The sequence below is a fragment of the Musca autumnalis genome, unplaced genomic scaffold, assembly GCF_047663935.1.
Source record: "Musca autumnalis isolate F117 unplaced genomic scaffold, ASM4766393v1 scaffold_2, whole genome shotgun sequence".
Classification (NCBI taxonomy): domain Eukaryota; kingdom Metazoa; phylum Arthropoda; class Insecta; order Diptera; family Muscidae; genus Musca; species Musca autumnalis.
Window position 1 is genome coordinate 111,760,272 of NW_027411755.1, and position 14,003 is coordinate 111,774,274.

At 31.9% G+C, this 14,003-nt stretch overlaps 1 protein-coding gene across 3 annotated transcripts; it reads left to right on the forward strand.

Moving 5' to 3' along the window:
* Nucleotides 1–3,164: 3,164 nt before the first annotated feature.
* LOC141394497 (uncharacterized) lies at nt 3,165–10,704 on the forward strand. Of its 3 annotated transcripts, none has more exons than XM_073969003.1 (3): nt 3,165–3,231; nt 3,931–4,293; nt 8,523–9,200. In XM_073969003.1, exons 2-3 carry the CDS (start codon nt 4,103–4,105, stop codon nt 9,016–9,018), a joined length of 687 nt encoding a protein of 228 aa, XP_073825104.1. In that variant the 5' UTR covers nt 3,165–3,231; nt 3,931–4,102; the 3' UTR covers nt 9,019–9,200. The 3 variants fall into 3 exon arrangements, with proteins under 3 accessions (XP_073825104.1, XP_073825102.1, XP_073825105.1); XM_073969001.1 differs by lacking the exon at nt 8,523–9,200 and adding an exon at nt 10,117–10,704 and having other exon boundaries at nt 3,202–3,231; XM_073969004.1 differs by lacking the exons at nt 3,165–3,231; nt 3,931–4,293 and adding an exon at nt 5,609–6,021 and having other exon boundaries at nt 8,523–9,128.
* The last annotated feature ends 3,299 nt before the right edge of the window (nt 10,705–14,003 follow it).

Sequence of the window (14,003 nt, forward strand, 5' to 3'; positions counted from 1 at the left end):
CATTTTATAGCATCTTTAGACTGCATTTAAATTCAACCCAAAACACTACATCAAAGGCTGTGATTTGGATCGAAAATGGAGTGCATCCTAGCTGTGTGCCGTGGAAGCAAAATGGAGTGCATCCTAGCTGCGCGCTCTCTTGTAAAATTCATAGGTGAATTCATAGGAAAATATGTAATCCAGCGGCAATTGTTCTAGTGATTTAACTGCATCCGCGGATGCAAACTTTTTGCTGGGTAACTGCATCCGCGGATGCAAACCTTTTGCTGGGAATAAATAACGATTTTATTCAGTTTTGAGGGGTGTACAAATATGAACTTTGCATACTGTATATTTTTAATAATTTGTATTGTGGGCGATTTTATGTCATTTTCATACCAGCATTTGAATCACGTCGTTCTTTCTCATAATTACGTGCACGAATTAACCCATTCATACGACATGGTACACAATTCATAGCAACGTGATTCAAATTTTCACACTTTTTATTTACTGATTTTATGGCTTTACCTAATTAATTGCGTGTTGCGTGTGCGTTGAAAAAAACAAAAACAAAATGCATGTATTTGTTTTTGTTGTCAATTTAAAATACATGTATTTTGTTTTTGTTTTTTCGAACGCACACACAACACGCAATTAATTAGGTAAAGCCTTTAAAGAAAATTTCAGCCAAAAGACGAGTTAAATTAGTCGATATGAACTGATAAAAATATTTGTCCTTCTTTCAGATATCTATTTAATATGAAATTATATTATTTTCATTAATGGTTTCTATTTTTTCTCACAAAGTTGGTGCTTTCAGAATATTTTTAAATTTTCCTATTTTCAAAATTAACGAGAGAGAGACCTGCCAAAACAATTTTTATACCCTATACCACAATGTGGAAAAGGGTATTATAAGTTTGTTTTGGTAAAAATTCATGTAACACCGCGAAATATTCGTCGGAGACCCCCAATGTGGTATACCAATCTTCATATCTCGACGAGATAAAGCGATTTTGAGATGTGTGTCCGTCCGTCCCTCCGTCCGTCCGTCCGTCTGTCCATTATAAATTGTAAACACGCTCCAGGCCGCAATTATGGACCGATCGTCACAAAATTTTGTATGGAGGTCGGGTTCAGATCAGAATAGATCCCTATTCTTATTGGTGATGATCGTGAAATATTTAGCGGGTGAAATGGACCAAAAACATAATATTTATCCAATTTTCTAGCGGCTCTGTAGGTCTCAATAATAGTCCGATCAACGGGTAATTTTAAATGAGGTAAGAGTATATCACAAAGGAGAAGCTTGCAATTTGAGATGGCGATCGGATAATATTTAGAGGGTTAAATGGACCAAAACTTTTGTGTGAAAATTGTGAACATTTTTAATATACAGCTTATATCTTAATTCCTGGAAGTGACATTCCGGACAAGTGAGATATACTTGAAAGTGGAACGCTTGACCTTTTAATTGATGCCAATTATGTTGGTGTGCATGATCAGATAACAGAGTTACAGCCTAAAATATTCCCCTATTTGTTTGTAGTGTAATAACAAATTCGCTAGAAGTCGCAATTATACATCAATAGTCACGAAATTTTGCACCGGGTAAGAGTATAGGTCGAAAAAGATGCCTACAATTTTGAATGATGATCTGATATTCTTTAGCGGGTCAAATGGACCATTACTTTTGTATGAAAAATATAAAAATTTTATTGTTGGTCGATATTTTAATTCCTTGAGGACATATATATTTCGCAAAGTAGCCTACATATGGAAAAAAAACTACTGACCTTTCCTCTGATGTAAATTGCAATAAAGTGTTTGCTAGATAACGGGCCTACTGCCTAATATATAATGGGTTCTGTGTAGAGAACCACAGTTTTATCCCATGCTACATATTGTCTCTCCAAAAGTTTATGTAACACCACGAAATATTCGTCCTAGACCCCTTATTTGGTATGCCAAAATTCATATCTCGGCGATTTAGCGATGTGTGTCCGTCCATTAAAAATTGTAAACAAGCTTAAGGCCGCAATTATGGACCTATTGTAACGAATTTTTTAAGGAGGTTGGGTTCGGGCCAGAATATAAATTATTAGCTTTTGGTGATGATCGTGAAATGTTCAGGGGATGAAATGGACCAAAAACAAAATTTTAACCAATTTTGTAGCGGCTCTGTGGGTCAAAATAATAACCCGCAAAATTTTAAACAAAGTTTGAGTTTATGATGAAGAAGAAGCGTACAAACCAACGTGAAGATCTGATAATACTTAGCGGTTTAAATGGAGTGAAACTTTTGTGTGAAATTGGTAATAATTTCAATAACGTAGCGGTTAAACAACGGAAGTAGTAGTACTACATAAGTGGGTTTCATTACATTTTAGTTTGTGTGAACTAAATTTTCCTTTCCTGCTACAAAAATTTCTTTGTCATGCTAGATAACTTTTTGGTTTTGGTCATAAGTATTATACATTACATCTCTGATATTTGATAATTAAATTTTCACAATCATTGAAAAGAAGTTCCGTGGAGAGCGATTATCCAGGGATAGTGGTATAGGGTATCCCATGGTCGGCTCCGACTATAGACTTTTCTTACTTGTTTGGTATACAGACTTACTGGGTAGCATTTGACTTTTGTTTCTAGATTTGTTCGCGAATTTGAAACGATGGACAAGAAATGTAACTGCAATGAAAGAGAAGACAAAATTTGCTATGATTTGCTTTTCATTCATGTTTTAAAGTTTTTCTAAATATGTTTGGGTTTTTAATACATTTTTTAATTTTTCCTGTCATAGCATAGACTAATAAATTTAAAGACATTTATTTGCTCTCAGCATTTATCTTCGAAATTTTCGAAAATTGGTAGATGGCGTTAGTAGTTTTATTTAAAGTTACTATAGATTTTAAACTATTTATTCTGATAAAAGACAAAATATGGATAATCTTTGGCCAGATCTACATCCTCATATAAACAAATCCAAAAAAATATTGTAATTTACCCCAAAACATTGTGCAATTGAATGAAAAGATTAGGCCTTTGCATACCGGCGACACCTACAAAAAGAGAAGACACTACAATCTCTTTGTCTATACGATTTATTAAACTGTCGTTTAAAAGTGAAGAAGAGAGAAATAAATATTCATTATAAAGAAAAATCTAAAGTGTTCGCAATTAGTTGATAAGTGAAAACTGTTGAATTGCTCTAGAAAATCAAAGTCATTCGCTGCGTAATTGTTCGAGGTATGTATATATGTGATTTTGATTCGTTTTCTTTGCATTTTCTTAATTCCTTAAAAATGCGTTGTTTTAGGCTTTGTTCATGACGATTACTTTTTAGTAAAGCCTTTTTTGTATTGTACATGTTGTAATTTCCAATCAACAATTTTTTTGGCATAAATAGAATACTCTCCCACCTGGCAGAAAAATCTGGAAAATAGGAAAAACTTGCAATTTAAAAAAAATTTTCAAATTTTTTCCGTCAGGTGGTAGAGTATTCAATTTGTTCAATTTTTTTTAAACTTGGATGGAGCTCATTTGCGTAATGAATATTCATAAAACAGCAACAAACTATATAACAATTACAAGAAACATTTTTTTACAACAGAAAATAAATAAATTAATATGAAATTATTATTTATTTCTTGCATATATATCCATCCAAAATTGCGCTAAATTTGTTCCCAAAAATGAGAATTAAAAATTGTGTCCTCGTGTAAATGAAGACAATATTGCTTTCTCCTTCTAACTGGAATTTTTTTGAATTTTCCAATCAACAACTGTTGGAATATTCTTTTTTTTTGATTTTCTAAAAATTGTTTGTTTGTTTCCTCGTGTAAATGAAGACAATATTGCTTTCTCCTTCTAACTGGAATTTTTTGAATTTTCCAATCAACAACTGTTGGAATATTCTTTTTTTTTTTGATTTTCTAAAAAGTACAGTATGACTTTTTATTTTTCTGGGATCATTTGAATTGATTGGATGGCAAACGAATTTTATTTCCTTCGCCGGAAGAAAAAATTTATAACAAATTTCCTGAAGAAGATTGAAACGTTGCGAAGAAGTTTTAGTGTATAAAAACTGGAGTGCTCAGCCGGAATATCACTCAACAAAATGTTAGCAAAATTGGCTTGCGGATTAAACAAACCTAATAAACAAACAATTCTACCAATTACACACATCCATCAACTGTTTGGTGCAAAATTTGGTGAAGAGGTGTGTCAACAACTGGGAATTCGATATGTTGGTGAAATACAAAAATTCAAGGAGGCAGAGTTACAGCGAAAATTTGATGAAAAAAGCGGGTATGTATTTATTTAAAATTAATCTTTAGAAGCTATGTTATGTACTAATCAAATTTAAAATTCGAAAATTTGTTGCTCAAACCACTTCATACGTTTTAATTCAAATCTGTTTAACCCAGATATGCCCACTGTCCTATATATAGGACACACACAATTCTTGCTAATTTGATATGTTATGTTTATCAAAGTACCGTTTATTTTGGTGATATACTCAGTACACATCTGTAGCTATTCCATTATTTTGAGCTACTATTTTTGAGTTTTGAGGTCTAGTTCACCGAAGTTGCCACCTATCGCTTAGTTTTTACAATGATTTGCGTTATGACCGATTAATTATTGGGTAGTTTTATAACGAAAACATACACGATGTGGAGCCTACTACGAAAAAATGTTAACTAGATGCCGAAAAGGTGTCTTTGGACTATATGTCAAATGTTTTGTCACCCATAACTCCCAGTTATATGATAAAACCCTGTGTCCAAAAGTGGCCTCAAAAATCACTTTTTTCAAAAAATTTTTAAAAAACATATAAGCATACTGTTATTATTTCACATTTGCTTCTAAAATAATATAAAAATACTTTTAAAATGATCACGATCAAGCAATGGGCATATCTGGGTTAATTTCATACAGATAGACACACTCTTGTATTAAACGTCAGTAGGGCAGATCGTGTGTTTCGCTTGCCTAAGTGGTAGTAGAAGAATTTTGTGCGGTGGATTTGATCAGCTATCCAAAATACTGCTGCCGATGCGGTGCATCTGTGTAAATTTGTTGTTTGTTAAAGCAATTATTCAGTTTGTTTTTCCTCCCTTTCGGATGTCGCTTGATAAGAATTTATTACTTTTTTCAATATTTGAAATGTTGGTTTATTTATTTGCGATGTTCGTTTATTTGGCGTTGTCTGCCCATTCTAGCCATGTGTCTGTTGTCCTGAAATTCTGTTAATAAATTTCAATAAAACCAAATTGGAATTCTGCATTTCAGACAAAAAGTTCATACGAATGTATGTATGTGTGTGCAAAAAGAGATACATACATATGAAAGAATCAATGAATGAATATGTTTGGGGAATCTTGTTATAGTTCTTTCTACTTCATCTTTATTATTTCTTAATTATATTTTAAATTAGTTTTTTTTTATAAAACGACACAAACAGAAAATTTACGCATCTTTTGATTTGATTATAATTTGAAAAGTAAAAAAAGGGTTTGTATTAAAATAAAAACAATTCGATTGTCTCATTGAAAAGACATTCCGTCATATATTTAGATACGAAAATGCATACATTTCAAAAGTAAGACCTGGCGCCATTACAATACATACGTTTTAAATAACTAAAATCCGGCGCTATACATACATATTTATATAGTGGATTACAACAAAGCCTATACCTATGTATATGTGAACATGGTGCCTGAAAAATAAACACATGGGTGCTTTAGTGGATTCGGCGGTATTTTAGACTTTGGGTAATATGATTGACAGAGGTATCACTCCATAATTCGACAACGGACATTAATGAGTTATTTATTCACCCTTAAATTTCAACGAAATTTTACCCAACAATCACAGTTTTCGTATGAGGCAGACATTTGGCCAACAATTTAAACATTGACATTTTGACAAAGGAGATTTCTGGTCCATAGAGAACTCAAAAACTATCAGCTGATTCGGTTGGAAATTTAACTAATGAGCTACACCAACAAATTGTATACGTCAAAAATGGTAAGTAAGTGGAAAATGTTCTAAATTCAAAAATTCCTGTACCGTTATATTAGGGCTGTACCAAAACATTGACCAATGTCAACATTTGGGTGGACTCCTCGTACACAGAGACTCGAAATGTCAACTTGCTAATAATTCGGGTGGAAAATGCAGCAAAGTCTTCATATACGCAATATCCGAAGTTCCTGTTATGTGGGGGTATACCACATCGTGGACCGATTCTGTCCATCCGAACATAAACTAAGTTTCAATGAAATATTAAGATCCATTCCAGAATTTAACGTGCGATCCAAACAGCTACACAGGCAGATATACCAACAGACGACATGGTTACAAAAATCGGTAAAATTATGAATGACAAGTAAGAAACTATCAGTCAACGGTGCCGAAAAGAAAATAGGGGTTTTTTGAGGTTTATTGGTCTGTGGGTGTTTGAAAAAATTGTGTTGAAAAAATTGTTTAAAAAAATCCACGTTTATTGGTCTGTGGGTATTTGAAAAAATTGTTTAAAAAAATCCACGTTTATTGGTCTGTGGGTATTTGAAAAAATTGTTTAAAAAATCCACGTTTATTGGTCTGTGGGTATTTGAAAAAATTGTTTAAAAAATCCACGTTTATTGGCCAAAAAATGGTCTGTGGGTATTTGAAAAAATTGTTTAAAAAAATCCACGTTTATTGGTCTGTGGGTATTTGAAAAAATTGTTTAAAAAAATCCACGTTTATTGGCCAAAAAATGGTCTGTGGGTATTTGAAAAAATTGTTTAAAAAAATCCACGTTTATTGGTCTGTGGGTATTTGAAAAAATTGTTTAAAAAATCCACGTTTATTGGCCAAAAAATGGTCTGTGGGTATTTGAAAAAATTGTTTAAAACAATCCACGTTTATTGGTCTGTGGGTATTTGAAAAAATTGTTTAAAAAAATCCACGTTTATTGGCCAAAAAATGGTCTGTGGGTATTTGAAAAAATTGTTTAAAAAAATCCACGTTTATTGGTCTGTGGGTATTTGAAAAAATTGTTTAAAAAATCCACGTTTATTGGCCAGAAAATGGTCTGTTGGTGTTTGAAAAAATTGTTCAAAAAAATCCACGTTTATTGGTCTGTGGGTGTTTGAAAAAATTGTTTAAAAAATCCACGTTTATTGGCCAGAAAATGGTCTGTGGGTATTTGAAAAAATTGTTTAAAAAATCCACGTTTATTGGCCAAAAAATGGTCTGTGGGTATTTGAAAAAATTTTTTAAAAAAATCCACGTTTATTGGTCTGTGGGTATTTGAAAAAATTGTTTAAAAAAATCCACGTTTATTGGTCTGTGGGTATTTGAAAAAATTGTTTAAAAAATCCACGTTTATTGGCCAGAAAATGGTCTGTGGGTATTTGAAAAAATTGTTTAAAAAATCCACGTTTATTGGCCAGAAAATGGTCTGTTGGTGTTTGAAAAAATTGTTTAAAAAAATCCACGTTTATTGGTCTGTGGGTGTTTGAAAAAATTGTTTAAAAAATCCACGTTTATTGGCCAGAAAATGGTCTGTGGGTATTTGAAAAAATTGTTTAAAAAATCCACGTTTATTGGCCAAAAAATGGTCTGTGGGTATTTGAAAAAATTGTTTAAAAAAATCCACGTTTATTGGTCTGTGGGTATTTGAAAAAATTGTTTAAAAAATCCACGTTTATTGGCCAAAAAATGGTCTGTGGGTATTTGAAAAAATTGTTTAAAAAAATCCACGTTTACTGGTCTGTGGGTGTTTGAAAAAATTGGGAGTATCTGATTTGAGCAAACTTTGCACATTGTATTATTTCATACACTTTGTCAAGTAATTGTTTTCGAACCAAGAAAACTAACAATAAACAATTAATAAATAATATGGGTTATTTTGGAAACTCCATTAAATTTCGAAAACATTTATTTGACAGCTTGAATTATATGTAGTTATAGGTTTTCGTTAATTTTTGTTGGAATACGTGGATCAATTTTTTTTATACATCCAATCTTGTCTTTAATTTGTCTACCAACTATTTTTTGCAAAAAACCCGACATTTTTATCCCAATTATCAGTCATTTTTCATAAATAAATACTGGAAAATGCTAGTTTTCTTGGTTTGAAAACAATTACTTGACAAACTGTATGTCTCTCACACAAAAAAACTTTGCCTGAAAAAATAGGTCATGAAAAATTAAATTTTCAAAAATTAAACATGAACTACAAATATTAAAAATTTATTTCAATAACCAAAGTTACCATTTTGAATTTTTGAAGTAGCAAAGCAGGCTTTTTGAAATGGAAATTTCCAAAATTTCCATTTGTGAAATTTTTAAAAAAGCAGGCTTTGCCACTGGAAAAAAAGAAACTATGGAAAACGAAAATATTTTTTCGTTTTCCTCATTCCATACTTGAACGTCAAAATGGTAAGTTTGTTTGCTAAAATAAATTTTTAATATTTGTAATTCTTGTTTAATTTTTTTAATTTTAATTTTTCATTACCTATTTTTTTATTTCTTTATAGGCAAAAAACAAGAAACACAACAAAAGGAAGCAACGCAACAGCAGAAACCAAAAAAAAGTCACGGTCATTGTGGAGAATGGTGATGGGAGCAAAACCATCACCACAACCAAGACCACACACCCAAGAGGCAATAATTGCAATTGCAATAGACGCTGCAATTACAGAAGACGTGGCAACAGACGCAACAGACGGGGAAGAGTCGGCGAAAATCAACACCAAGCCGCCAATCAAGCCGATGCCCAACATCAAGCCCATGATGATGCTAATCAACATCAAGCCCATGATGATGCTAATCAACATCAAGCCCATGATGATGCTAATCAACATCAAGCCCATGATGATGCTAATCAACATCAAGCCCATGATGATGCTAATCAACATCAAGCCCATGATGATGAAATGGACAACAATGAGGAGGAGAATGAAGGAGTTGTTCACATGCGAGCTCTCCCATTTTATCAATTTTAAAAATATTCGATATTTTTCTCATTTCTAATTTAATGTGTTTCCATTTTTCATTTCATTTCATTTCATTTATTCATCAACTGTAATATAAAAAAGCCAACATGGCCAATAACTTATATTATCTTACTACAATATCCAAACACCAAGAACTTAGAAGTAAATAATTAAAATTTTCATTTATTCAAAAATAAAATCTATGTAATAAAAAAAAAATATGCCGAATCCTTATTTAAATTAGAAGGGCACATTCTTCGTGTGCGGATCAATCGAACAAAATTTTAATCTTCGTAATATGTTGCTCAAACTTAGTTAAAGTTCGAAGTTGACCCATGTCGTCCACTCCTTCGGATACCTCTGCACAAAATTTGGGAAAGTGGACTTTGAGGACTCGTCTCGGATCTCTGCCTGAACATACTTAAACTGTTTAACAATTTTTTCCATACTTGGTTTACACCCTCTGTTTATACTTGTGTTTTTTTTTGTTGGTCAAATGGTAAAGCTGACTAATATCATACTTTTTAGATACACATACAGCTGTGTTCAAAATAATAGGAGTGCTCATTCACACCAAGGGAATGGTCGAATAAACATGGTTAAACTTACCCATTTTGGTTTATTTTGAATTTGTTTAACATTGTTTACATCCCAACAGTTAATTCATCAGCAGAAATGTGGTAATCTGTTTTAAATTATTTACTGTTTACACCAACATTATAAATCGCCTTCAAATTTGTTGTTCAAAATAATAGGAGTGCGAAAGAAAAAGGACAATAAAAATATTTTTAGTTGAGGTTAAGATCAAAAGTGTCTATATTTTAGTTAACAGTAGTGAATCCAAAAATTCAAAATGGTAACCAAAGTTACCATTTTGAATTTTTGAAGTAGCAAAGCAGGCTTTTTGAAATGGAAATTTCCAAAATTTCCATTTGTGAAATTTTTAAAAAAGCAGGCTTTGCCACTGGAAAAAAAGAAACTAAGGAAAACGAAAATATTTTTTCGTTTTCCTCATTCAATACTTGAACGTCAAAATGGTAAGTTTGGTTGCTAAAATAAATTTTTAATATTTGTAATTCTTGTTTAATTTTTTTAATTTTAATTTTTCATTACCTATTTTTTCATTTCTTTATAGGCAAAAAAACAAAAAACACAACCAGAGGAAGCAACGCAACAGCAACAATCAAAAAAAAGTTACGGTCATTGTGGAGAATGGTGATGGAAGCAAGACCATCACCACCACCAAGACCACAAACCGAAGAGGCAATTGTAATTGTAATTGCAATAGACGCTGCAGACGCAATTACAGAAGACGTGGCAACAGACGCAACAGACGTGGAAGAGTCGGCGAAAATCAACATCAAGCCGATGCCAATCAACATCAAGCCGATGCTAATCAACATCAAGCCGATGCTAATCAACATCAAGCCGATGCCAATCAACATCAAGCCGATGATAATCAACATCAAGCCGATGCTAATCAACATCAAGCCGATGCCAATCAACATCAAGCCGATGATAATCAACATCAAGCCGACAATGAAATGGACAACGATGAGGAGGAGAATGAAGGTGTTAAATCGAAATATTTTGGTATACAACACTGCTTTTTGCTCCTAAAAATGCAACTATTGCAGTCTGTACCAATATTGGCAACTATGTTCATGTGTCGTTTATTTACTAGGGTTATGACTTTTTGACCTTTTTTCTCAAAAATGATTTCCTGTAGCGAGAGTGAATGAACTTTTGCCAAATATAACAACGTTCATTCCATTTAATTATTAAAAAAGGTCACGCACAAACCACTTTGAAAATTTTTTTTTGGAAAATCCTATGAAATGAAAAAAATGTTGCACCAAATTTTTTTCCTGTTGCACGAATAAATGACATTTTGCCTATTAATGACTAAAAATAATTTTTATTCCACTTAAATATTGAAAAAGGTCCCGCACAAACACATTCAATTTATGTGATACATAGAATAAAGCTGTATATGATATAAAATTATACGTATGTATTGATATGACGATAAAATTGGTGAGTAAAAAAAGGTTATTCTGGTTATGTCGTGTGGCTTTAACGATTGTTTTGATGTGCTTAAAATGACTCCAAAATTTTTTTTCCAAAAAGCTTATCTATAAAAACTTTAAAAGCTTTTTGTGCATGAGCTTTTTTCTATCGAATCACCTTGTAATTAACATTTTATCTAATCTTATGCAAAAGCTCATCAAAATATGACACAGGGATATGAGGTTGTAAAAAAGTCATAACCCTATTATTTAAATTTTTCAAATAACTGTAAACACAAACACACAAAAACAAACAGAAGCAGAAAAATAGAAAAAATATTAAATAAAAATAAAATGGATGAATCTTTAATTTCATATTAATTGTAAACAACATATTTAATAGCAATTTGTCAGATTATTTTGTGCAGTATTCCATTCCATTTTTAATTTTCAAGTAATTCTTTTTGCAAATTCGCGTATGTATACGTAAACAAAGATCAGCTGACTGGCATCTTGCATCATTTTAGACTAGTCTAAACAACTAGGATTTTAAAGATGGATTTAGAAATCGACTCGATTTCAACTGTCAAATCCATAGGTTAAACGTCAAATGAAATCCAGATGAGATTTCATTTGACATTTGAGCTATGGAATTGACAGTTGAAATCGACTGGATTTCGTAAATGTAAACTTAGCAGAAAATAAGAATTTCGCAACACTAATGTTTAACAAATAACTTGACTTAATTCAAACTTAAAAAAAAAATATAACTTTTGCAAGTTTTTTAACCATTTATTTAGACTTTTGTCATCATTTGAGTATTTTTGTTTTTCTACAACACAAACAAACAAAGACGTCATAAAACAGTTGCATTTTTTGGTAGTTTATGAACAAAAAACAAGGCTGCTTATACCCAGCAAAGTTTGGAAGTAGTGCAATGCAGAGTTATGATTTCAATACATCTTTCGATGCAGTCCACACGGAGTTATGAAAAATGCACTCTGCTCTATACATTTCAGAAGCACTCGCTTATAGATCCCTAGCCAAGCAAGCCAATTTTTTGATCCCTACAGTCGCAGTCTTTTTTTCTGAACACAAGAAAGAGTGTCTAAAATTATAAGAATTTGTTAAAAAAAAAATAAAGAAATACAAACTAAAGATACAAACATTGCTGCAATTCACGAGACGCAAAATATTTTTGAAGTGGAGTTAGAGTTTTTTGGAAATCTGAACTGGAGTTGGAGGAAAAATGAAAAACCATTTGGATGATGAAGCAATATCAGTTGCGGTGTCACAAAAAGCAGAGCAAAGGAAGTAAACTCAGTTATGATCAAATTTAATGGAGAGTTATGCCAAGTTTACACTTGCGCTCTAAAATCCACTGGATTTCACGAAATCCTGAAATACACCCCGGTGTTTACACTTATTTTTTTGTTGATTTCAAACATATCACACTAATCAAGGTAGATGCATAGGCGCAGCTGATCGAACATGAATTTTCAAAACAAGTTGTTGTAAATTGAATTAGTCATCAAAAATATACGACGATATAGAACTTTACAACTTTATTTCGAAAATTATCGTAAACTTATCTATATATCGTATTAATTGTGTATAGCACTAACAAATGAAAATATAAAAAATGATTTTATCGTTGAGACATCATAATAATAAATTTTGATAGATAAAAGTTGTGTTCAGAACTTGCAAAATATTACTACTTGCAGCAGTTTTCCCGTTTAGTGCTAAAAATGCGTTACCGTACTAAGAAATCTAGCAAGACTTGCACTACTCTTTAAACCAAAAAAAGCGCCGAATAACACCATATTCTCCTGTTTTCTGTCATACAATTTTGGCATAGTAGAAACTAGCAACATGTTCATTATCATCTAAATACGATAGCTGATACGTTGATTTTGACATTTTTATTGGAGTTTTTGCAATTTCCGCCATTTTTCCGTTCCAGTATTTTTTTTTAGAAATTTGTATGGGGAAGCAATTTTTGACAATTCGCTCTTTTTTTCCAACATTACCATTAAAAAAGTACGGGACACAATGAAAAATAGCATTGTAACAAAGTAATTTAATATTTTTTCACATTGTTTACAAATTTTGATACTAAAATTTTGTTGTTGCAGCAATTGACCATCTACCTTGTTTATTGTGATACGTGAAAAGTGTTGCAACTTTTGGTACTTTTTCAGTCACAAACAGGGTCGTATATCATGTGTACTGTGATTTCGATGTTGATTTCGCTGAAATCACGAAATGAGTTGATTTCATTTTTGTATGCGAAATCATGATAAATTTTGCTTGATTTTGCGCGAAATCACGAAACGCCTTCGAAATCACGAAAAGACGCCGAATGTAAACCAAACATTAGTTTTTATAATTTGTATTAGTGTAATAAAGTTAATATTCTTGTTTACACGAATAAGCAATGTATTTTATTTATTTTGGGATATTTGCAATGGCTTGCATTTTATAGCATCTTTAGACTGCATTTAAATGGAGTGCATCCTAGCTGCGCGCTCTCCAGCGGCAATTTTTCTAGTGATTTAACTGCATCCGCGGATGCAAACTTTTTGCTGGGTAACTGCATCCGCGCAAACTTTTTGCTGGGAATAAATAAGGTTTTTATTCAGTTTTGAGGGGTGTACAAATATGAACTTTGTATACTGTATATTTTTTAATAATTTGCATTGTGGGCGATTTTATGCCATTTTCATACCAGCACGAATTAACCCATGGTTTAATAATAAAGGTTAGCCAAAGCTTTATGTCAATTTAAATTTTTTCATTCGAGTATGCCTAAAACTTCAAAACAATATAAACAAACTGTGTATGTGTGTGTGGTGTTTGAATAATATGCCAAACAATTTTAAAAACAATCGAATTCAATGATTTTTAAAATTGTTTTTAGACCATTTGTATGGAAGAAATTGGTGAGATTTGCATTGAAACAATCAGTTTATCATATTCACAACTCGATTATGTGGAGAAAACTTAACTC